Source organism: Chroicocephalus ridibundus, chromosome 2 (genome assembly GCF_963924245.1).
Source record: "Chroicocephalus ridibundus chromosome 2, bChrRid1.1, whole genome shotgun sequence".
Classification (NCBI taxonomy): domain Eukaryota; kingdom Metazoa; phylum Chordata; class Aves; order Charadriiformes; family Laridae; genus Chroicocephalus; species Chroicocephalus ridibundus.
The window spans coordinates 144525853-144549935 of record NC_086285.1 but is presented as its reverse complement, the minus strand read 5'-3'; the positions used below and the strand labels follow the sequence as shown (position 1 = coordinate 144549935).

The window sequence follows — 24083 nt, the reverse complement described above, 5'->3', positions numbered from 1 at the left end:
AGAGATTCAAAGAAGTGATCTCTGGAAAGGGAAGGTGGCTCTGCATCCCACAAACCTATTGTAGCAGGATATTACGGTGTGCAAGGCCTCAGTGTCAAATGTTACTCGATGAGCTGGATGAGCCCACAACATTGGACAGGACACCATTGTTAAACCAAATTTGACAGAACTGTATTCTCGTAGTGACGAGACTCAAGGGTGTGCTTCCTCTGACCTGGATTACATTGCCAAGGAAATCAGCTGTCACAACGCAAAGCAGAGCCCAAGCACACAGCAACAGAAAAGCAGCGTAACCAGGAAACCTGCCCTCAAGTGCAAAGCTGAGAACACAGTAGCTTGATGGTATAGATGTATCTATCAATATTCAGTGGAACAAGTCCAGGCAGGATATAAATTTATTTAGGAAGAGCATTCAAGGAAGAAAACAAAGCAATTGAAATACATACATTGGAAATGCAAACTTCTGTGAAACTTTGAGTCAGTTTTACTGAATAACTTTACACGTAGATGAAAGGAAAAAGACCAGAGGCAAGATCATTGCCTGTATCCAGTCCTAGTTACATGTTCTTGAGAAAGACTTAGACAAAATTGTCTTGAGAAATTATCAAGAGAGAGGTAACGGGCTGGGAATTAAAAATTAACTGAGTAGCTGCTGTACAAGCAACATGTAGGACAGTGAAAGATTTAGGAACATGTTTGATTAAAATGTCTGCTTAAGAGTTAGAGAAGAATATCAGAGGCTATCTGTGATTTCATGAAGATTTATCTTCATTAACAGGGAGGAACTCATTAAGAAAAAATGAAAAGGAGTGACTTCCTTCTAAGTTACCTAGATATTATATCTTATACTGAACTTTCATTCTGTGATGATGGTGACCATGCAAGCTCAAAGTACTTTCTAGATCATTGACTGATGTGTTGCTTTTGGATGATCCCTGTGAGGAAAGGAAGAGTTTAACAGACAAATTTGCAAAATATTTATACTAAGTATGAATATTTGTGCTCAGAGGAAAGGATAAAGTAGAAAATACAGTTTAGGCAACATGCAAAACGTTCTGGAAATGTAATGCATTAAAAATACTTTGATTTAATTTAGAATGCTTTAAAATTAAATATTTACCCAGATCCTTAATGAGTGATAATGCTTCCCATGATATAAATGCTCCACCACCGTCATCCATAGCTCCCTGCCCAACATCCCAGCTGTCCAGATGTCCACTGACCAATACAATCTGGAAAAGCAATTATGAGAAAACATATCTACATGAAAACACCAAATCAGAAAAGTCAGTTCAGCATTTAAGCACTTTAATAATTTTTTCATAAATTTGGCTTTTTAGTTCAGAGCAGGAGAAAGGAAATATTTCAAATAAAACTCTCATTCTCTAGTCACTGAATATAAATCTGGGACAACCAAATGCATCCTACTGCTTCAAACCACTGCATGAATCAAAGTAGATATACTGTAAGGAATGTTTAAATGAAAGGTTTTGTCTCGTACATTAACAAAGTGCACACTTTCCAGAGATACAGGACTACTACATTGCAGAATGGTGAAAACTTCTTTCATGTTATGGCTATTTAAGCCCTTAGGCATGAAATTTGATTAACCCTATTTTTGGGTGCATAAGTCAGAAATATAAACTTAGACTGAAGTGTTCCCAGACACTGTTGGTTTATTATATATCTATGGTACTTGCCACAGAGGACCTCTGATTTATTACTGGATCCCCTACGTGCTACAACAATGACAAGATATTTTATAGTTCCATTAGTCATAAGGATATTTTAAATTAAAAACTACGGGGTAGTAAGTCCCAGATGGGTTTTCAGCAAAGAAAGCTTTATGGCTACAGTGGAGTATAGCAGTATACGTTTCTCCAGAAACACCCGCTTTCAGATCTGAACTCTTCAAATGTTGTCAAGCAGCATCAGACCAATACCAGAAGCGAGACCATTCCCTAACTGGACCTGAAGCTGAAGGGCTGCTGGATCTGTGATTGCAATGGAGATGTCAAGGAGGGACAAGAACTCTGAGCAGGCAGTGTGGTACAATGATGCAATTGGTCAAAAACAAGAGTAGGGAGCCGCTACAGTGCTCCAGGAGTCTTTGAAGAACTGGTACCAGAAAAAAGTGCCCTTGAGATAGGGTGGAAGTGGAAGCATCCAACCTATGATAACTCAGCACTGAGGAAAAACTGCAGAAGACCATGTAGCTTCTGTCTGTGTGCTGCCCAGAACTGGCCATACGCGAAGGGATGCTTCCAACTCCCCAGTCAGCTGATGTCAGTCAGGTCTCAGAGTTATGGGCTCTAGAATGAGGTGAAAAATACTTGTTCCTCCTCCCACCTTCTTCTCCCTAAGGGATGAGGCTCTCCTGGCATATCATCTCAGCTTTCATATATGCAGGACAACTACTCTAGCACTGATAATGAGAACACAATGAGTTTTTCGTGTTATCGAGTGTGCAGCTAACATTGCAAGGAACTAACTTGGGGTCCAACCATGAAAACCTCTATTTTCCACTTCACATGAGAGAAATCTTAGTAAGTTTCCACCGATTACTAAAAATAGCACACAAACAGATCATGGCAATGGAGTGCAGCAAATATGAATTCATAGGAGAGCTACCAGGCTGGTGAGGGGTCTGGAGACCAGGTCATATGAGGAGAGGCTGAGGGAGCTGGGCATGTTTAGTATGGAGAAGAGGAGGTTGAGGGGAGACCTCATTGCCCTCTACAACTACCTGAAAGGAGGTTGTAGAGAGGTGGGTGTTGGCCTCTTCTCCCAGGTAAATAATGACAGGAGCAGAGGAAATGGTCTGAAGCTGCGGCAGGGGAGGTTTAGATTGGATATTAGGAAGAATTACTTTACTGAAAGAGTGGTCAAGCACTGGAACAGCCTGCCCAGGGAGGTGGTTGAGTCACCATCCCTAGAGGTGTTTAAGAAACGTGTAGATTTGGCACTTCAGGGCATGCTCTAGTGGCAGAGATTGTAGGTTGTTTGGTTGGACTTGATGATCTTAAGGGTCCTTTCCAACCATGAAGACTCTGTGATTCTGTGATATAGCATAACTAAAAGGCCCCTTTGCATTAAACAAGGGCCAAGACAAATTACTAGTCATATATATTGTATTGCCATATGTCCGACCAGCATGCACCAAAACTCTTTACATTTAGAAAATGCACTATGAAATGTTTATAAATGTGTGCATTATAAATAACAGAAGCATCATGCTTTAGAAGCTGGAAAAGCTTGTGATCAAAATCTGAAGAGCAGCTTACTCTTTCCTTCTCAGATGTTTCAACTCTCTTTTGGGGGGAGGTACCCAGCCTTACCCAGCCTTAACTAAACATGTGCTTGCTTTCCAGCACCAGCTGATTTTCTTGGTAGAAGACAGACATGCTGCAGTCTTTATTCCAAAACGTCCCCTCCTTCAACAGCACTTAAATTTGGACGGCAGGCCGCTCTGTAAAAGCCTCAGGTTTACTCAGGAGGTATTCCTGCAATTTAATGTCATGATCCTCCCAAGCCCAGCGTGAAAGACTGCAAACAGCATGTTTTCCGGGGATGCTGCCCTGCAGTAGAAGTACTTAATCTGCAGCAGCCCTCTGCTACAATAGCAACGTACCTTGAAACCAGATAATCTAAGAAAAGCCATGCCAGCTTTGGAGGTAGAAACCTTTTGGGAACAAGAGCGGAAAAGAAGTGCTCACTGCCGTACTCCTTGCTCTTTTTGTTTTCTTATAAGGGAGAACTGAGCAGACACACCCGTGCAGACACTCTTGCAGGCGGTGCAGGCAAAGCATGAATGATCCTGCTTTGAGAGCTTGGGATGCACGTGCAGCCCCACTGCAACCTGCCCAGGGAGGACAGGGCTCAAACACCACCACACCTTGCGGTCGACTAATGCAGACTCATTACTGTCCACTCAATAAAGAATTTGCAAACAACAAATTAAAAAAAAAAAACAAAAAAACCAAAACAAACAGACACAGAAAAGGCTCTGAGTGAAAGCACAACTGTCTTCAGTGTAAATTTTGTCTATTCCACAACTTCAAAATCGCCATGTGCTTTGTTTGTTCTTAAAGCAAAAATTTATTTTAAGAAGGTACCTACTCACTTTCCTGGGAAAGAGCGCTTCAAGCTGAAGTGAATTATTTAGAAGTTTGTAAACTCACATTGAGAACCAAGCTTATGATAGAAACAACGCTTTGTCTTTGGCAGTGAAAGAATACTTCACTAACACTGTTCCCTGGCAGCAATCTCCACATGAGCATCTGAGAGGGAATTACTCCTCCTTTCTGTGAAACAACACATATTGCAACAGCAGGAAATTCTGAATCAGAAGAAGGTGGTGTAATCCCACTTGGGGTTACAGACTCCAATCACAAAGCATCGCTACCAGCTCCAGAACATTACACCAAAACAGATCAAGGTTCAAATGGATTGAGAAAGTTAGATAATTTTATGGATGAACTTCTACTTAAATTTACTTAAGCTGATGCCAAGCGCAATTACATAAATACAACCAATGTACTTCTATGTGAAAGTTTTTTCAGAACAGTTGGTTTTTTAGCTATCATGCTTCTGCAGCAGCAGCTAAAATGAAAGTTTCCACGATCCTGCTGATAGCTAGCCATAGACATTCTTAAAATAAGACACAGTCATAAAATAACAAAACCACTATGTTTATCTTGGTCTTTAAGTAGATATAATGTGTCTGGGCAAGGAATGGAAATATTTCTGAAATTCGCTCTAAACCACTACATTATTTAAAATAATATTATAAAATAATAGTATTATACTTCTCTGTACAGTTGGGCCAATAACAAAGGCAGTCAAAGCTATCATGTAAATATGATTATTGCATTTTCCACACCGCTTTCAAACCTGTTACGTGGCTCTCAGCTTTAAATCTACACACAGACTAATCACTTACATTTGCACAAAACATCCCCATAGAAATGTCAGCACATGCCAACCGAATGTACGCATTGCAAGGCAATGTGAGTATGTATATGTACGTATAAGTATTTGGTTTAAATATACAGAGAAACTACAAACAACTGTATAGGACAGTGCAAATCCAGCAATACACCTTTGCCAAATTGGCAAAAAAAAATTTAGGATAAGACAGTTTGCATGCAACATGGCAATTTAAGATTTGTCTTTCCTGCAGCGACACAGCTGAGAAATGCTACTTAGACACAGTCCTGAGACTGTGCAACAGAAGGGAAACTGCAGGAAACATTACAAATAGAAGATGACTTATTCTATTTCCTTCTGCACCAGCATTATGACCTCTGTTGGATGCCTTTAAGTCATGCCCCGCATTTCAATCAAGCCTACTGAAATATTTTGAAATTTATATTCTATTTTGTATATTTATATAAATATCTATTTATATATTTCATATCTTAAAACCAAGAAGATTAGGAAGAGGAACCACCCATTCCCATGCATCTGCATGGAGTTATCATGAAGTTATCCATTTCTAGAACAGGATGGTTTTTGCCACTAAAAAATAATCTCTCATTCCATATGTAGTCACATATGTCTACTGCATTTGTCACGCAGTAACTTAATAAAATGTAGGTAGTTACCTTCTGCTTGGTTAGAGGGAATTTTAAGAAAAGTCTATTCCATTTTTAGTTAGAATCATAGAATGTGTTGGGTTGGAAGGGACCTTTAAATGTCATCTAGTCCAACCCCCCTGCAGTAAGCAGGGACATCTTCAACTAGATCAGGTTGCTCAGAGCCTCATCAAGCCTGGCCTTGAACGTCTCCAGGGATGCAGCCCCCACCACCTCTCTGGGCAATGGGCAACCTGTTCCAGTGTCTCACCACCCTCATTGTAAAGAACTTCTTCCTAATGTCTAATCTAAACCCACCCTGCTCTAGTTTCAAACCATTGCCCCTCGTCCTATCGCTACGTGCCCTTGCAAACAGCCCCTCCCCAGCTTTCCTGTAGGCCCCCTTCAGGTACTGGAAGGCCGCTATAAGGTCTCCCTGGAGCCTTCTCTTCTCCAGGCTGAACAACCCCAACTCTCTCAGCCTGTCTTCATAGCAGAGGTGCTCCAGCCCTTTGGTCATCTTCGTAGCCCTCCTCTGGACCCACTCCAACAGGTCCATGTCCTTCTTGTGCTGAGGACTCCAGAGCTGGACACAGTACTCCAGGTGGGGTGTCACGAGAGCAGAGTAGAGGGGGAGAATCACCTCTCTCGACCTGCTGGCCACGGTTCTTTTGATGCAGCCCAGGATGCGATTGGCCTTCTGGGCTGCAAGCACACATTGTTGGCTCATGTCCAGCCAAGGCTTCTTTCTACGCAACATTAGAGATCATAAATATTAAACATTAGAAGAGAACTGTAAGTAACATTTTCAATCACAGAATCTAATCTAGAATAATATTTGTATCAAGTTGTGAATACCAGCATGCAAAGTTATTTCCTCTCACTGAGGTAGATGGTAATGGAAGAGTAATGAAGTCATCATTCATCTTTGCCCTTCATGGATGAAAAAGACTTCATGGATGGAGGTTAGGGTCCACAAAGTTGGACCTATATTGATGGAATATGGCTATCAACACATTCTCTTAAAAAAGCTTAGTAATAACTTTAATAATCCAAACGACTGAAAAGCATTTTTGCTTACACCTTCCTCTAGCAGACAGGGAAGATAAGGAGCGCTTTAACGTGCATGGAGAGGACAGAAAACTTGACAAGTATCACATACACAGAGAATGAGATGACCAAGAACTAAACAGGGTATCAGAACCAGATCAAGCGTCTTTAGCCAAGACACATTCAAACGCCACGTGTCTGTGTGCCAAAACTTCAAGCTAAAACAGTGAAGTGCTCTAGATTGCAACTTGAGTTCTTTTCAACTGCTCATCCACATTTTCAGCCAAATACTGTCACAGGTTAGTCATTTGCTCAGGCAACACAGGTCTACGGTGTTCCAGCCCAGTTCCCAATTACCTGGAAACTCATGAAAAGCATTTATATTAAAATTCCTGTGGTTCTTTTTTCTCCAGTTTGCTTCTAAATGGGTCCATCTTAAGCTCTAGGTACCACAATAAGGTCTTGCATTATTTGACTGGATATGTTTTCTGCATGGATCCCCTCCCAGTGCATAGGATATTTGTACAATAATTAACTTGCACATATGAACAGCACAAACAGTTGATTTGTGTTTGGACCAAAATTAGAGGAAAACAGAAGCCAGATGAGAATTAGGGTCCCCTATTCAATCAAATCAAAAAAATGTCTATAAATTCTCTCCTTCCCCAGGTACTCATTACTCTTTTTACTCACACAAACACTCTTTCACTTCACAATTTCCTATTGTCCCCAGTCCCAATGAAAATTTCTGACGTTGACTAAACCACAACTTCTTAAAAACTCTCAATCCCAGCTTCTCAGGCAGAGGAACCCAGCACCAAATTCAGGCCTGTGCTCTTAAGCACGGGGATTACATTTTAAGTAATCTACCCATTTGGATAGCATGACAACTATGAACGACCAGATGGCTTCAGTTTGTAAGGATCTAAAGATTTTTTTCATTTCATTGTGTTAACAGCATGAGAATAAGGGAAAAGAGAAAGGCAGCATATCATGTACCAAACTAGTGGGCAAATAAAACAGCTGGCAGAACTAAATTTAAGCCCATCATGCTTAACTTGCTTTCAAAAGTATGATTAAATAAAGTCTTCGTACACGTAGATTTGCAAATTAAGAGTAGTAAATCTGGCATGGCAGTTTTAGGATGTATTAGCATCATCCATAGCAGTGCTTGCAAATATGTTCTGGAAAACGGCAACACCAAGCAACATGCTTTTCTATTGCTTATCCACTCAGCAAAGCTCACACTAGCGTCCACAATCATCTCCCTCTTTTAAAGTAATTCTTACTCTGCAGACTGTATTCTCTTTCTCAGTTTTAGGAAAAAGTTCTGTCATTTTAGTGGAATAAAATGTTAGTGTGTAATCAGGTTTTGTGCCCTGGCCCATTCTCTTCCCTTCTTCCCCAAACCTTTCTCTCTTCAACTCACAGTAAAAAAAATGACAAATTATCAGTTATCAACTCTTCCTACTTGGTAGTTCATGTGCAGGCAGAACTCCATTCCTTTATACAAAGCAACAATCCTCAAGTTTTAAAATATTTACAGTAGTTATTTATTTGCGTCACGCTGTAAATCAGTCCCTGTCTTTTCCATCACGGGCCTTCCGAAAACCAAACACATCAGAAGTTGTAATCCTACGTCCTGCAGCAGCACACAGACTGCTGCAAACGCATCACACATCGTCTTCCTTTCTGGAATCCAAGCCAGCTCTTCCAACAGCAGGATAGAGCCTCAAAGGAAACTTTTCAAGCCCTACAGAACAAAGACAACCATTTAAAATGGTTATATAGTTCTTGCAGGGATACTGCATTTTGTATCTATACCACCATTGTTTCAAGCTCAGCATCTCAATGCTTGGGGAAGACAAAACTGACAAAGTAAGTTGAGTGCCCATCAGCAACATATGGTATGGGATTAGAATTAGATTTACATGCAAGGTTAGATACATACGTACATAATATACATATATTTTAATATAAATTCTCCTGTTTTTAAAAAATGTGCAGTTCATTATTACCAGAAAAAAATATGTTTATGTTTAAACAGAGGTCTACTCTTTTGAGTGTAATTCCATCAACTTCAACAGCTAAATTCAAGACGGAGTTGTATCAGAGATGTTCAGTTGTAAAAAAATGCTTACTTGGTAAAAACTCTTTGTGAAAGCCTACCCTGACATTTTCCCAAATATTTCTTTTGGGCTACAAATATGTGAAAAAAGATTTGTGAGTTTCTGCACTTGCCTTTAAGAAAACACTAACTGCCTCCAGTTAAACTGCAATTGGATTAAATCATGCCCTGAATGTAAATCAGGAACATTACCACATTTAGTGGATTTTATTTTGTATATATAAGAATATTTCTTCAAATTAGTTTTTAGCTTTGGTGTTCAAATAATATGACTTCACTGTACAGCTCCTTTTATTAGATTTCACGCACATTAGGAATGGTTCTCAAATAATCAGTCTGGCTGTCTCAACCAATTTACAGTCCTAAAGATACAGTGAAGTTCAGAAAGAAAAAAAATGATTAAAACAAAAACTGTCTTTTCTACTTAACATGTAGTGTAGTAAGTCTTCCAGGCTTCCGATTAAATGATAGATCTGCACATGAAACAGAAGTGACTCACTTAGTCACACAAGAATCCAACCCTATTATTGCTAAAAAGCTGATTAACCTTCAAAGAGCCTCTGTGTCAGAATATACAGTAAACTCGTTAAAGCTGAATCTCTACTTTATAAAAGTGATTGAAAATAAAGTGCTCTCGGAAAGTATTGCAACCAAACCTCCCTGTTTGAAGTGGATCTCAAAGCCACTGAGTAAAACAGCACGGGCTGATATCATTTATGGCATATAAGACAGTGAAGGAGAAAAGTAGCCTGAAAATAAGTTATTACTGATAAGGGAATTGTAGTAAAGGTAATGGGACATAGAAACTATATGAGCACTCAAAAGATAACCAAATACTGAAATGACTACCCATTTCTTCTGAAATGTTGGATTTTAAGACTTAGCATTTCCATATTTAAGTTCCCTAGAATCTTTTATTTCCTATTTCCTGAGCTGTAACATTTCAGAAATAATACCACTCTTAATAATACTGTATTTTGAAAATAAGGATTTTAATTTATACATTTCAGACCACCTCTAAAGGTTTCAAGAGGAAAAAGTCCTATTAATAACTTCACCTAAACAAAACCAGGTTATCACCAAAATGTCGCCTACCCTTGCATAAAACTGGTGTTGTAGCTGCTATTTTTCTAGTTCAAAGATTAGCAAAGAATCTGCAAACCCCCACGTATGAAAACTGAAACGGTGTCTGGCCTGATGTGCAGGGAGAAACAATCCTTTTTCTACACTTACCGAAGGAAGACTTCCCTTAGACACGTAGTAGATGATTGTGTATGACAAAAGGGATTATTTTATAATCTAGAGACTCTCTGTATTTATATATTTTTCACTTTAGGGACGTATATGCTTGTACCATATTACTACAGGTCTAGCAACATTCACAAATGTTTTATCTTTGCAATTTCTTTTATCAGATATCAAAATTAATCTCAGCTAAAATAAACATTAATGGCTAGTGCTACTTCTTTAACTGAAACATTTACAAAACTGTCCTACTTCTACACTATGATACCGTGAAATACTGGCAAGCATCACTTTCCAAAATTGTAGAAATTGTAGATTTGTCTCAAAAAAATTCCAAAACTATTTTTTCCTCTCCAGAACACTAGTGGACCCCTTAAGTCAGCCCCCGTGCCTAGCTAGCACTGCCTTAGAGCATTGTGATGACCCAAAATGTCCTGAAAGCCATCCTGTGTAGCCAGCTCTGAACTATCCTCAAGAAAATAGATTTTCTTGTACAAATCCCCCAAGAAGATTACTAGTGGAAGCAAGTCAAAGCAACCCTTAGATGGCTGTAATAATATCAGAGGACTACAAAAGAGGAGGCTTCAAAACATAACCTTTATGTCTCGGTGCCGGACACTGAGCATCAGAGAACACCAGAGGTCGGAAGGGACCTCTGGGTGCTCATCAACTTCCACACCTCGCTCACAGCAGGACCACCTTAGATCTGATTGTTCAGTCTTGTCCAGTCGAGTTTTGAAAATTTCCAAAGATGGAGATGCCACGACCTCTCTGGACAAATTGTTTCAAAGTTTGCTGTGAGGATAATATTTTTCCAAATACTTATCCTAAGCCTTTTTTAAAATGTGCTCTACTGAGCCCTCACTGCAGCTCACGATCAGCTCACAAGTCTGTCTCCTAATTTTACATCTCCAGAAACTTAGTTTTACTTAATCACCACCAGCTGAACATAATGGAAATGAAATTCCTGCCTTTTACCACACCATTGCCCCTCACCATTATATTTACTAAGTGGAGTCCTGATCACATAATCAGTTCTCCCAAAACTGCCTCATCATCCCTCTTCCACAGTCACAATGATCTATCAGAACTGGTGATGTCTCTTGTCCTCGCTACTCTATAGTGGGAGGTGGGCTCCATGCCTTTCTGCTGTGATGGCAAAAACTTCCCACTCTCCATCATTAAGTATTTTCACGGTCACAGATTCAGAGGCCTGTGATCACACCTGCCACTCCAGCCTAGGACGGAGGCTCTTCTGATGCTGTCTTATTACTCCACAAATCCACGTGTACACCAGGTTCCTGCCATTTCTTCCTCTGCTACATAAAGTATTTCATTGCGAAGCATGCTAAAACACTCCACTAGTCTTTCATATGGTTACTGTAACCCTTTTTTATTTCTATGCCTTATCTTACGTTCCTGACATCTGCGCTAGTTTTTCCGGAATTTTGCTGAGATTATAATTTTGTCAGTCTGACCTCAGTGCCTGAAAAGGTTATGGAACAGATCATTTTGAGTACCATTACGTAGCACATGCAGGACAACCAGCTGATCAGGCCCAGTCAGCATGGGTTCATGAAAGACAGGTCCTGCTTGACTACCCTGATCTTCTGTGACAAGGTGACTTGCTTAGTGATGAGGGTAAAGGCTCTGGATGTTGTTTACCTGGACTTTAGTAAAGCCTTTGACATCTTTTCCCACAGCATTCTCCTGAAGAACCTGGCTGCTCATGGCTTGGATGGGCATACACTTTGCTGGGTAAAAAACTGGCTGGATGGCTGGGCTCAAAGGATTGTGGTGAATGGAGTTAAATCCAGTTGGCGGCTGGTCACGAGTGGTGTTCCCCACCACTCAGGGCTTAGTATTGGGGCTGGTTCTCTTTAATATCTTCATCAATGACCTGGATGAGGGGGTTGAGTGCACCCTCAGTAAGTTTGCAGATGACACCAAATTGGGTGGGAGTGTTGATCTGCTTGACGGTAGGATGGCTCTACAGAGGGATCTGGACAAGCTGGATCAATGGTCTGAGGCCAATGGTATGAGGTTCAACAAGGCCAAGTGCTGGGTCCTGCTCTTGGGTCACAACAACCCCATGCAGCACAACAGGCTTGGAGAAGAGTGGCTGGAAAACCGCGCAGTGGAAAAGGGCCTGAGGATGTTGGTCGACAGCTGGATGAGTATGAACCAGCAGTGTGCCCAGGTAGCAAAGAAGGCTAACAGCATCCTAGTTTGTTTCAAGAATAGTGTGGCCAGCAGGACTAGGGAAGTGACTGTCCCCCTGTATTCGGCACTGGTGAGGCCCCACCTCAAGTACTGTTTTGGGCCCCTCACTACAAGGAAGACATTAAGGTGCTGGAGTGGGTCCAGAGAAGGGCAACGAAGCTGGTGAGGGGTCTGGAGCACAAGTCTTATGAGGAACGGCTGAGGGAGCTGGGGATGTTTAGCCTGGAGAAAAGGAGGCTGAGGGGAGACCTTTTTGCTCTCTACAACTATCTGAAAGGAGCTTGTAGTGAGGTGGGGTTTGGTCTCTTCTCTCAAGTAACAAGTGATGGGACAAGAGGAAACTGCCTCAAGTTGCGCCAGGGGAGGTTTAGATTGGATAATAGGAAAAATTTCTACACCAAAAGGGTTATCAAACATTGGAACAGGCTGCCCAGGGAATTGGTGGAGTCATTATCCCTGGAGGTATTTAAAAGACAGGTAGATGTGGTGCTTAGAGACATGGTTTAATGGTGGTTTTGTCAGTGTTAGGTTAATGATGACTTGATGATCTTAAAGGTCCCTTCCAACCTAGACGATTCTATGATTCTATGAATACTGAAACTGCTACACAGAGAGGATGTGGGGTCTCCATCCTTGGAGATATTTAACACCCAACTACGCAACCTGCTCTAGTTGACCTGGCTTTGAGCACAGGGCTGGACTACAAGATCTCTAGACGTCTCTTTTTATAATTACGACACTGATTCCAGAATGAATAATTCACATTTTCTTCTGGCTTTAAAAATAATCCACATTTTTCTTGGCTCTGAAAATTTCATTAGAGAGACCCAAAAAGCAGAACACAACTTGGAAATCAATTGTACCAAACCCAAGTATGTCCTTCAAGATCCAGACAGCTAAAATACAACTGTAATCTTCAATATAGTATTTTACTATATAAAAGACCTCTTTTCTACTTAGGGCAGTCAAAATCATGGTAAAAATTAAAGTTCCATTTTATGGAATCATTTGCAATTTTTGTCTAATAGTTTTACGAACTGATTCAAGAACCCACAGAAACAGGACATTATTTGGCTTGCAACATGAAAAAAAGTCTTTATCTTACATTGACCCTGAAAGAATTGCTTTACATATTGCATGAGACTTGTCTTCAAAGTCTCAACATCATTTTCAGATTACAATTCTTCTTTCACCAATAACAGTCCCTTTGTTTTTTTTTAGTTTCTGATAATTAAGACAGCGTTTCTATTGAGGTTTAAACGTCGACTTAGAAAATCATTAATTTCTCATTTCTAAATTCAGATTAGTTAATTACATTGTATTGATCTCTTTATCAGTAAAATGGGACTAAACAACTGTTTATTATGTAGGGATATAGTGAAGATTAACATTTATTTCTATATTTATGACAGTACTCATGGAAAATACTAAGAAGTGGAGACTCAAAGTCCCTGTCTTCTAGTGAAATTACTGGAGCTGTATCTCTTTAAACAAAAGAAAACTCAGTCCACAATCTCCAGTACCTGTGCACAGCCCCACAGAAACAGAAGTTGTACTCACAGCTGAGTACTTGTAAGTAACACTGACAGATTGCCCTGCTCAGTTCCCATTACTATCTCAAAAATCCTGAGTTTTGATACAAAGTGATAGCTCACCCTTCATGTTTATCTGTCCTTAATTTCTTTGTTTATATACTATTGTGAATCTCAAAGTGTTTGACACAAGTTTTCACCAAGATGGAGAAGAGGCTGCTTTATCAAACTCAAATAATTTCTGTAAAAGACCAAATGAGACAACTGTTGTCAGGACGATTCCCAAGGTGGAATATCTGCTCAAAGTCAGGAGAGATTCAATTTATTTGAACCAGTAACGCGAAGGCTCTGGAATGCGTTTGGAGCGCAAGGGACTTCAGAAACCCTGGTGCAAAGTTCAGTTTTGGCAAAGCAGGAAAAAACAGCAGCAACACACACTTCCAGACGTTTGGCATATCGCAAGGCTGGAAAGCAGTTCAAGCACATGGGCTGTCCGAGCACTGCGTGGCTACTGCCTGTTGCCATCTTTGAATAGGTGCACGTGCCAGGCATAAGCCAGCGCTTTCCTTCCACAGAGCAGACAGCAGATGGATAACTCATAGCTCTGGACAAACCCTGGAGAAAGGGTGAAAAACAAGTCAACTGCAGTAACAGAAAGGGAGGAGATACACAAGTCCCTCGTCCTTCCACTTTCCAAAATCACGGTGTGATTACCACAGGCAGGGATACCAGAAAATGGAAGTTATCTCATTTGGAACTGGTACAGCTTGTGTGAAACATTTGGGTATTCATTGCAAGGGACAGGCAGAGTGATTATAGCGCTCATCCCAAAAGTGAGAGAGGTGTCCTCATGGCCACAGCCTGGAATCAAGCCGAGATGTGCTTTGCATATTGGTCTCCATCTCCCCCCTGTCAAGCACCTCAGAAATGGCTGCATGTTGGTATCATCTCAGACATTTTCACAGGCACAAATTTTTTCATGCCCACTACAGCATGATGCCCGCCACCTTTTGAGCTTGTGAAAATGTTCACAGCAGAATTTTTTTTCCCTGTGGCCAGCTACAGAGAGGAAATCATAAAGAAAAGCACCAGAAACACCAGCTAGGTCCAGGTTATATGGATAAGTTTGTACGATGTCGGTTTCTGTCTACTTGGACTTAACATCAACTTTATGTCCCTAGGCCACTCAAAATCTGTCAGTGCTAACTAATATTCCCTGTCACTTCACCTTAGATTTGAATCTCTGACCTTCATATGAAAGGTTGTGAGCCTCATTGCCGATGCCACCTCCCTCTAGTTTCTCTTCCTACAGCTGCAAGTTGAAATAACTTATTTACTTAACCATCCCTACACCCCCCCAATTTCACACATGACAGAGGAATGTATGCTCACTGAAATTCTGACATCTATATAGCACTGGCTAACCAGTTGGCAAACACCACTGGCTGCTATTAGATATCACCCTGCAACCACCTCCGGAACATGCATTAAAAAGACCCTATATTCATTCAGCCTCCACAACCCTGAAACTGCGTGCAATAAATGTTGTTGGATTTTTTTAATGAAAACTTGTGTCATACTAAAATTATTACTGCTGTTCTATTTGTACTTCATTTCATATCTGTTTGCGTTGAAATGAATTTAATTTCTCCTTCAGGCACTGTTCTCGGAGGCTCCTATTCTAATTTTATTAGTTTTTGTGCCTTTAACTTTCAAAATGAAACACAACGGTTATCACAGTAGTACACAAAACTGATTATACGTCCTGGATTAATAAGCTTGAAAGGCATGTTTAGTTAAGATTGTATCAGGGCTGTACCTGCTTAAATATTTTAATGGTTGAATGTTAAACTTATTCTAGCCTTTAAATAAACCTCCAACAAGATTGCACCCAGAGAATTAGGGGCACGGAGAACAAGAATTCTCCTCACGCGTCCACTCCGGTCCTTATTATCAGAAGTAAATGCATGAAAAATGTGGTTCATGTGTTTATCATTTGAGTGCATTCAGCAATTTTTATTCCCACGTTAGTGGATTCAATAACACAATTTCAGAATAACTGACAGGAATCTGTAGTTCTCTCTAAAACTCTTCTCCTCCCACTGACGATGAGAACAAGCAGAAAACTCGAACATTTCTTAGACTGGGCAAAAACATTTACCTAGATTGTGCATGTTACAAATGAACCAAAATGTAAATTAACTTGTTCTATTACTAAGAGCAAAAAAGGCAAAACTACTCTGCTTCTGGGCTGCTACTCCTGTCCTGCCGAAACCCCTCCGCTTGGCAGGATAACTTACTTGAACAACAGGTGTCAAAGACACCCTCTCGGAAAAGCTGCTCCAAAGAACAGGTCCCTTACAATGCATACATCCCCAAAACAAGTAAGCTGTATACTCATGTTCTGAAACCACCTATGTTCACATAACCCAGAGCGTAGCTACAAATCTCGCTCTAGTAACTAATGTTTACTCTTCCCAGCTGCAGGACATCCGATACGGACACTGCTACCACAATTACACCATTATAATTGTAACTGAGCCACACACCAGGCAAAAAGAAGCAGAACTGAAATATTTCTATTACTTTGCCTACAAACCTTGTAATCTGACAAACGACCTCACGCCTACTTTCTATTCCACAATTGATACAGTGCTATTCTACGTTCTCCACTATACGTGCTTTTCCCAAAAAAGCTACCTAATGTTATATTTCTTTAAAAAGACAGGAGGGAAGTTAGTAGAAACAATAAAGAAGTCAAATGAGCTAAAAAGAAAGCTGCAGATAAAAAGTGTCTGCAGTTCTGTAGAAAGTGTTGCCTCCAACCCAAGTATTTCACCAGAATTGCCCATGACTTGTTGCCAGTATCATCAAATCACCATAGGTTTGAGGGAAGAAATTTATATAAACTGCTGCCCGGGAACAGATCGTGGCAACTCATATATTGGCTGGCGGCGTTGGAACATGTCATTTGCTCTAAGCAGGTCACGCAACTGAGTACCAGAAGTTCATGGAACACACACAAAAAGCGTGCTAGATTGCCTCAACAGTCATCTCTGTCTATTGAGCTACAGCAGGTTCTTGTTCTAAGGACACAATCTCTCCAAATGAACCCAAGAGAACACCAAGAAACAAAAACGGGACTGAAAACCAGGCTGTAAATGTATTGCAGAAAAAGCTTTTAAGGGGTTATGAGAGACCTGAGTTTCCTCTGAGGAGGACAAAGCACAATAAGAGCTCAAGGTACCTTGATCAGGAACTGCACTGTCAAACAACAGGTGTTAAACAGGCATTTTATGTAATAAACAAAAGTTGTGCGAGAGATGACAATCATTTCCTATCACGGGGTTGTCTTGGCGTCCCCACACACCCACCTTCACCATACCTGCTGCAACAGCGTCTGGGGACCTTCCTTTGCTTGCTCTCCAGACCATCTTGATCAGCAGTTGCACCCCCATGTCCACTCTGGTTTTCATGAGCAAGAAAAGCTTAAGTATCAGTTTGCAACTCAAATCTCCCTTCCACTCTCCCCACCGCACACCCCCCCACAAAGTTTTTAAACTTTGGGGAGGAATCTGGAGCCCAGTGCACCTGACAGGGTTTCCATCACAGGTGTGAGGGGTCAGCCACCTTCAGTGGGCCACTGTGGCTACCAGGAAAATCAAGAGAGCGAGCATTTCTCTCCTCACGATGTTCCCCTCCTCTCCCACTGCCCAACTCAGGCTGAAAAAGACCAACTTCATCTGAAAGACAGGAAAATGAATACTCACAGTAAGGATGGCGCAAAGAGGGCAAGCTCCATTCGGCAACCAGAGACAGGGAAAATGAGACATGCAGGCATTTTATCACATTCCTGGAAAGCTATTTTATCATCTGATTTAATTCTTTTCTCCTGCCTCTCCAATATTCAAACCCAATTTCCTCTCAATTAATTCAGCCCCTAGAACCTATTTATTGACAGCTTGACCACCACGGAGGAAACGGAGAAGAAAAACAGAAAACACTTCATAAAGCACCGTTCATCTTCAGAACTTCATAATGGGCCATACATCTTCAGATATGACGTGTCTACGCATTCTAACCAGAACATGCAACATTTCAAGTACCCTTAAATGTCCCACAAGTTATTAAATTTTTAGCTTTCAAAATCTAATCTCAGATCATCAAAGACTTAAATCAACAACAGTTTATATATAAAATGAGATGCATATGTTTTTCGATATGAGAAAGTGCATGCACACACAAAATACAATAGAGTGTTACAAGACTAAAGTTCATTTAGAGTGACATTTGCAGCAAATTCCTTTTCTGAAGTAACATTGCGGAACCCAGAATCATACCAAAACCAGAGTAATACATTTTCTTACACTTGAGGGGAAATACTGATGGTGAGACTATCTGGGCCAGTAATAACAATGTGTTAAAGTACAACAAAGAATATACCCTCAATGCTTCTGCATTTTCTTTTTGCAAAGTGTTTGCCTTCCCCCTAAATCCAGGACCTTATACACTATTTTTCATAAACCCACAATTTACAAGATATTAAATCATATTTCTTGGCTCGAGACTACCATTATATATATTTTAAAGACATTTTCTTCATGCCAATCAGCCATAGCAAGAAAACTGCTTTTCCATGGCTCTTAATAGAAGGGAAATTGCTAAGTATATTTAACAGTGACCGTATGACCAGTGGTTGAAATTCCCATGAACGTATACCTGGGTTTTGTTTAGATATAGGAGAAAAAAAAGACCTTTTGAACACAAAAGTTTTTAATCCAGAAAACACACGATGTCAGAGACATTCACAGAAATTAATATGTGAGCTAAAAATATGTTACTCCCAATTCTCTCTCCAGATCTGCAGGGTCTGGACTGTATTCTGAGTTTGGTTTTGGTTGTTTTTTTTTTTTAATTTTTTTGTCTAATTTCACAGAGTTTCCCAGAATCCATGAGAATAACTCCCATGGTGTTTAGTGATGTGTCCAGCATTGCTGTATGTTCCCTCCCTCTCCCCATCACAGTGCGAAATCACTTGTTTGCATACATTACACTGACTTTAGGCAACGTAAAAGATGTGTGCTTTGCAGCTGTAGGGAACAATGATTGGATTTGGTGCAGTATGGAGTCTGACTGATTCCCAAGAAAGCTCTTCCCTGCATATACAGACGATATGCTCATTTCTGTCAAAATGAAGATGCCTACCATGACAGATTGCAAGCTTCTGCCAGAGAAACATCTCTGCAGAGAATGACTACAAGCAATATTCTGTGGGAAGCAGGTTAGTAAACAAGGAACATGGTTTGATTTTTTTTTTCTGCAAGGGTCACATTTTACTAATTAGGCTGCAATTTAATTTTTTATTGTTCATATATATTTACTGAAAAAAATTACAGTTTTTGGTGTCAAGGGCTTTGGCAGAGCATCCTTTATAAATGAAAGTACTAGTTAGGTTTATTAGTTAGAACATGTTAACCACAGGCACAAAGAAGCCATTGTGTATGCCTGGTGGTTTGGTCTGAAGCTTCCCCTCTGCCAGTGTTTGCTGGAAAGGCTTTTCTCATACAGGATTTGGAGCAACTGAGCACTCGCCACATACCTAAATTGTGTAATAGATGGCGTGTTAAAAAACATCTCCTACACCAAGACAAGAAAATGTAAATTTTGATAGAAATTTTTTTTAAAAAAGCAGCAAAAAGAAAGCAGGGGACAGTGCTAACAGATTACAGAATTAAAATTTGAGTAGAAGATGTACAATAACCTAAAACATTTTCTCTGTACTAGCGTGGCTAAGGGTGGAAGCCCTTTCATTTTTATGAAAGGGGATGCATAAGACAACTAGCAAACAAGGCATTCAGGACAGTAGTGCAAGAAAGAACATTCATATCAACAGAGGGGGAACGCAGAGGACACGTTTTTTTTTTCTCATGGCTTTTATAGAAGGGAAGCATAAGAAAACTCTGACCCCGTGTAAAAGCCTTTGAAGTTGGATGTAAGCCCTCTCCACAGCAGCTAAGAAGCAATTTGTTGGATCTTGTCTAAACACTTACAGCTAACATAGTTTAAATATAGTTTTGATTATTCTGGCTGCATCCATCTGAATCACACAATGTTTACAGTATTTATTCTTTCTTTTGGTTTATATAACATGCTCCATGCATTAGTTTTCCATGTAAATAGCCAGCAATTAGGACCAATGTCCAGCAAATGTCCTCAAATTTGCAGTATCCTCATAATGTAACACTTCTTAGACAGCAGATAGTCAATTCTTCTCTCTTTTCCATGAGACGTTTAGATGTAAATATAGCTAGATCTCACTTTACCCCCAAGTTGAACAAATTGTCTTTAAAATAATTTCGCTGTAGCTTTCACATAACTCAACAAAATGCATCCAGTTTGGACAAGTCACTGTTAACATCGCCCTAAAATGCAAAATACCTTGCCGTGAGAGTTGGATTTTTACTACACCGCAAAGCATCTAAAGGAGTCCTAAAAACATGTCACCAAAATGTATATTGGGAGAAGATTAATTATTTCAGAAGGTGGAAGACACCATCTCCAGAAAGCTGCTGAAAGAGTCCGGGCCAGTTTCAATTTCCATCAAAACAGAAGAGATCAAAGGGCTGGATGAGCAAGAGGAAAACAAACTAACTACACATTGTGAATACCAAAGTAGCATCAAAGATGTACAAGGCTACAAGTGCAAGGCCAGCAAAAGTTCAGCCAGTTCCAGAAGTGTCTTATAAAGGCAATTGCAAGGGAGTCTTCTCCCAACAGCTGTGTAATTTCTGTCACTACTAGCTTTGGTTCATTCACTATCTACTACATGGATGGGCAATTATCAAACGAAGATCATCACTTTTGCAGGCTGCACATGCAGATGTTGCAGAAGTTCCTTTGTTTTTCCATTGTGCTTTTCTCCCAAACTTTACAGGTCATGGAAACAACCACACATTAAATAAATGAAAACCTTCCTCACTAGTTCTAACTGACACGCTGCTGTAATCTTCACTGAGTGAACATAAACCAAAACCATTGTGGTTAAGGAAAAAGGAAAATTCAGCTTTGAGCACAAGCAACAGTTCACAATTCCGAGACTGGAGACTGGGACAGGACAGACCACAATCCTGTAGCACTTTGTCCTCTTTGGACTGGGCATATGCCAAGGCTTGTCCAGTAAGAAGACCACTGAGCAAAGGTTATTTATTCATACATTGGAATTTGTTTTGCTTTTTTAAGTAGAAGTTTGTTTAATAAGATAGCGGAACTAACAAAAACAGACTAGAGGCAGAAGAGATGCAATATGAGAGCAAACTTTTCTCCTTGTCAGCAGGAAACTTGGGGAGCAAAGTGATTGGCCATTCTGTAGACAGCTAACCATCTCTCTCAGGAAGCTTTTCACAATATTCCATCTAAATATTCCCTGCTTAGTTTTTCTCAAGCAATTATTCACGCTATATGCAGACATTTTGTCCCCCTCCCCTCCCAACCCACTCACTTCAGAAATGAATAATTATTCTACAATCATTCTCCCCTGTCATTCCCCATCCTGTGCCTACATTTTGTGTTCTTTCCACTGCCTTCCTTTAAAGTAATCAATACTATTCCTTTGCTGGACTGAAAATTGAAAGCTAGAGATGGACTTTCAGATGAAGTCCCATCCTAAGGTACATAAATTGCAAGAAATCCTTGCAACTGCATTATGTGGTGGTGTGGCAGTTCCAGGAAATTCTATGCCAGAAAACCTCTATATGAACCAGGGGGAAAAGTGATTAAAAGGAATGACCTGTTTTGGAAAACATTAGTCATAGAAAGGGATGAAAAAATACTACATATAGAGAATTTCAATCTAAATGAAACCATCACGAACAAAATATCCGAAGAGGAGAGTTTGTGAGAGCAAGAGAAGGCCAACTGGCAGACACCTCTAGAGCCTACAGGAGCCTGCAAGAAATGCTGGCTATGAGAACAGACTTCGGTTTCAGAAGAGCTGAATAGTTAAAGAGACTCTCAAATTTATCATCTGCCATTTCTCATTTCTTCTCTTTGTGTCAGGATTTAAAAAACTTAGGTCTCCTCTCTCTCCCTATCCTCTGAAGTCGTTCTTGTTTTAATTCCCTGTGCACATACCGTGAGTCACACCTCTCTCGATCCTTTTCTGTTTCCTCCCCTTTGTAACCTCATGTTCCCCGACATTCCTAATTCCTCAGTTAAACATGACAGAGTAAAAGGATTTCTCTTTCTACTGCCCAACCGTGTCACTCTCCATGCCTCAAAATCCTCTTAGTGAGTTTAATCCCTCAGCTTCCCCCACTTCTGTCAATCAGCTTTCTGGACTTGTTCTTAACTTCTGGAACTTTTATTTCAAAATCTGTACTTACAAACTTTTTACAAAGCAGCATTTAATTGCTCCCTATGTGTCATCCACTTAACTCTTCTCTCATCACTAGTTTCAACTGTAAAATCTTTGGGATAGTAGCTACCCTGTTATTCTGCTTAAATGTCCTGAAAACTTGGGATACTGTGGACACAACTACAGCTATCTGAATACAGCAAAATTAGGAGGGCAATCCCATTATTTCTTCTAGATGAGAACACCACACAGTGTCCTTTTCTTATTATTGGACCAGAAGTTTAGCAGGTACCAAATATTCCCACTGGACTGTAAGTTTAGCAGGTAGCAAATATTCTCACAGAAGGTAACTGTATATAGATAACTGTATTTGGTTTGCAAGATTTGGATACCCTGGCCCCTAAATTTTCAGTGCCTGTGAAATTCCACCCTTCTACCAGTGCAGAAGGTACCTTTTCAGCTACATGAACTACAGCCAAAGCAATTAACCCATTTAATTCATTCCTCTACGACATCTGCTTGGCTTCAGACTACCAGTCCTTATTGCAAGATGCTCAGCGACCTGAACCTAAAAAGCAGCAAGGATGACCCAAAGCCGGCAGGCAGTGCTGTGTGTGACACAGCTGCAGCTGGTGTGGCACAGGAAACAGCAGAACAGTTGAGGTCACAAGTGTTGTCACCACCAACATTCACCGTGATGGAACACTTACATGGTACTGGTTAAAGTACAACTAATTTCTGTCCCCTTTAATATGTCTGAAAGTTGCCCAAGTTAACATGACCGTTTTCAGAAAAAACACTTTCTCCAAAAAAAAGAGTGTAAGTGCCGGACCCAGCAAATGTAAAGCAGTTTTACTCCCCACACTTGATTTTAAAGTAGTGTTGGTGTACAAAACTTTAAGTAGTTATTATTAGCTACTGTAATTAAAACACTATAAACATTTATCATAACAAATAGGCAAATAATGCAGCTCTAAATCTCATCTGCTAGCACTGTTCAAAACATTTTCTCTTCTGATAAAAATTTGGGTTACCTAAAAAAATATTTATTGCCAGTTGAATTTCCAAAAGACACAACTTTGAATGAATGAACATGGTAGTTTCGCATAGACTCAATTCCCTCTTATGTCTAGATTCAGAGGTGGCATCCACCACATCTTTAAAGCTGCAGATTTGCCGCATCCCCTCCTTCAGCTCCGCTGCTGGGTAAATACCCAATACTAAAATGTAAAAACATAAAATACCAAAATGTTGGGTAAATACCAAATTTGGCCTTTTCAAAAACATTTTATCCCATCTAATAAAGCTATGTTAAATGTTTAAATCTATTTTGAATCCTACAGGACTCACAGTATCAATATTTTCCAGCTATTAACACTATAATTTAACTGAATAGTGTCAAAATGCTAATATTGATTAGATATGTTTCTTTACAAGTTCACTGCATGTGCAACTGACCTGGTATTAATGATAAAATCATAAAGACCTCTACCTGTTTTATCTCCTGAAATCTCTTTACCAAAGGTTATACAGTGGCAGTTCCCCATAAATTTCACTTGCCATTATATAGCCTATTTAAGTAGTTCTATTGAACCTTTCTTAAGTTCATAATCAAAGCATTAATTACTTTTGTAGCTCTGCAATGAAAATTCCGAGCTATTAACATTGATTATTTTTGTGCAATTTTTAACATAGTATAGCAATGTTGAAAGCAACAGTTCATTCCTATTCTCTTTCCTTAAGTCTCCTAAGTAGTTTTACAAGCACAACCTGCTGGAAATAATCTTGGCATGAGAAGTACTTCCCTCGGTGGTTATTTGTAAGGATATTTGCTAATAATTCCACAGTCTAAAACTATGTTCCATCACAGTTCCTTTCAAATGCTCAGAAAACTGAAAAACAAAAAAAGATTTTTTTTTCCCCCTAAAATCATTCTGCTTTGCCCACTTCCTATCACGGTCATCTGCATTTCTGTC

The 24083-nt window shown here is 40.0% G+C and overlaps 1 protein-coding gene across 4 annotated transcripts in view; it reads right to left on the bottom strand.

Moving 5' to 3' along the window:
• CPQ (carboxypeptidase Q) overlaps positions 1 to 24083 on the bottom strand; it is a 161782-nt gene that overhangs the window by 60186 nt on the left and 77513 nt on the right. For all 4 annotated transcript variants that reach the window (XR_010070054.1, XM_063327242.1, XM_063327243.1 and 1 more), the window contains one exon: positions 1121 to 1232. Coding sequence is in view for 3 of the 4 variants with exons in the window: in XM_063327242.1 (XP_063183312.1) it covers positions 1121 to 1232 (112 nt within the window). In the remaining variant the exon portion in view is untranslated. The remainder of the gene's footprint in view (positions 1 to 1120; positions 1233 to 24083) is intronic.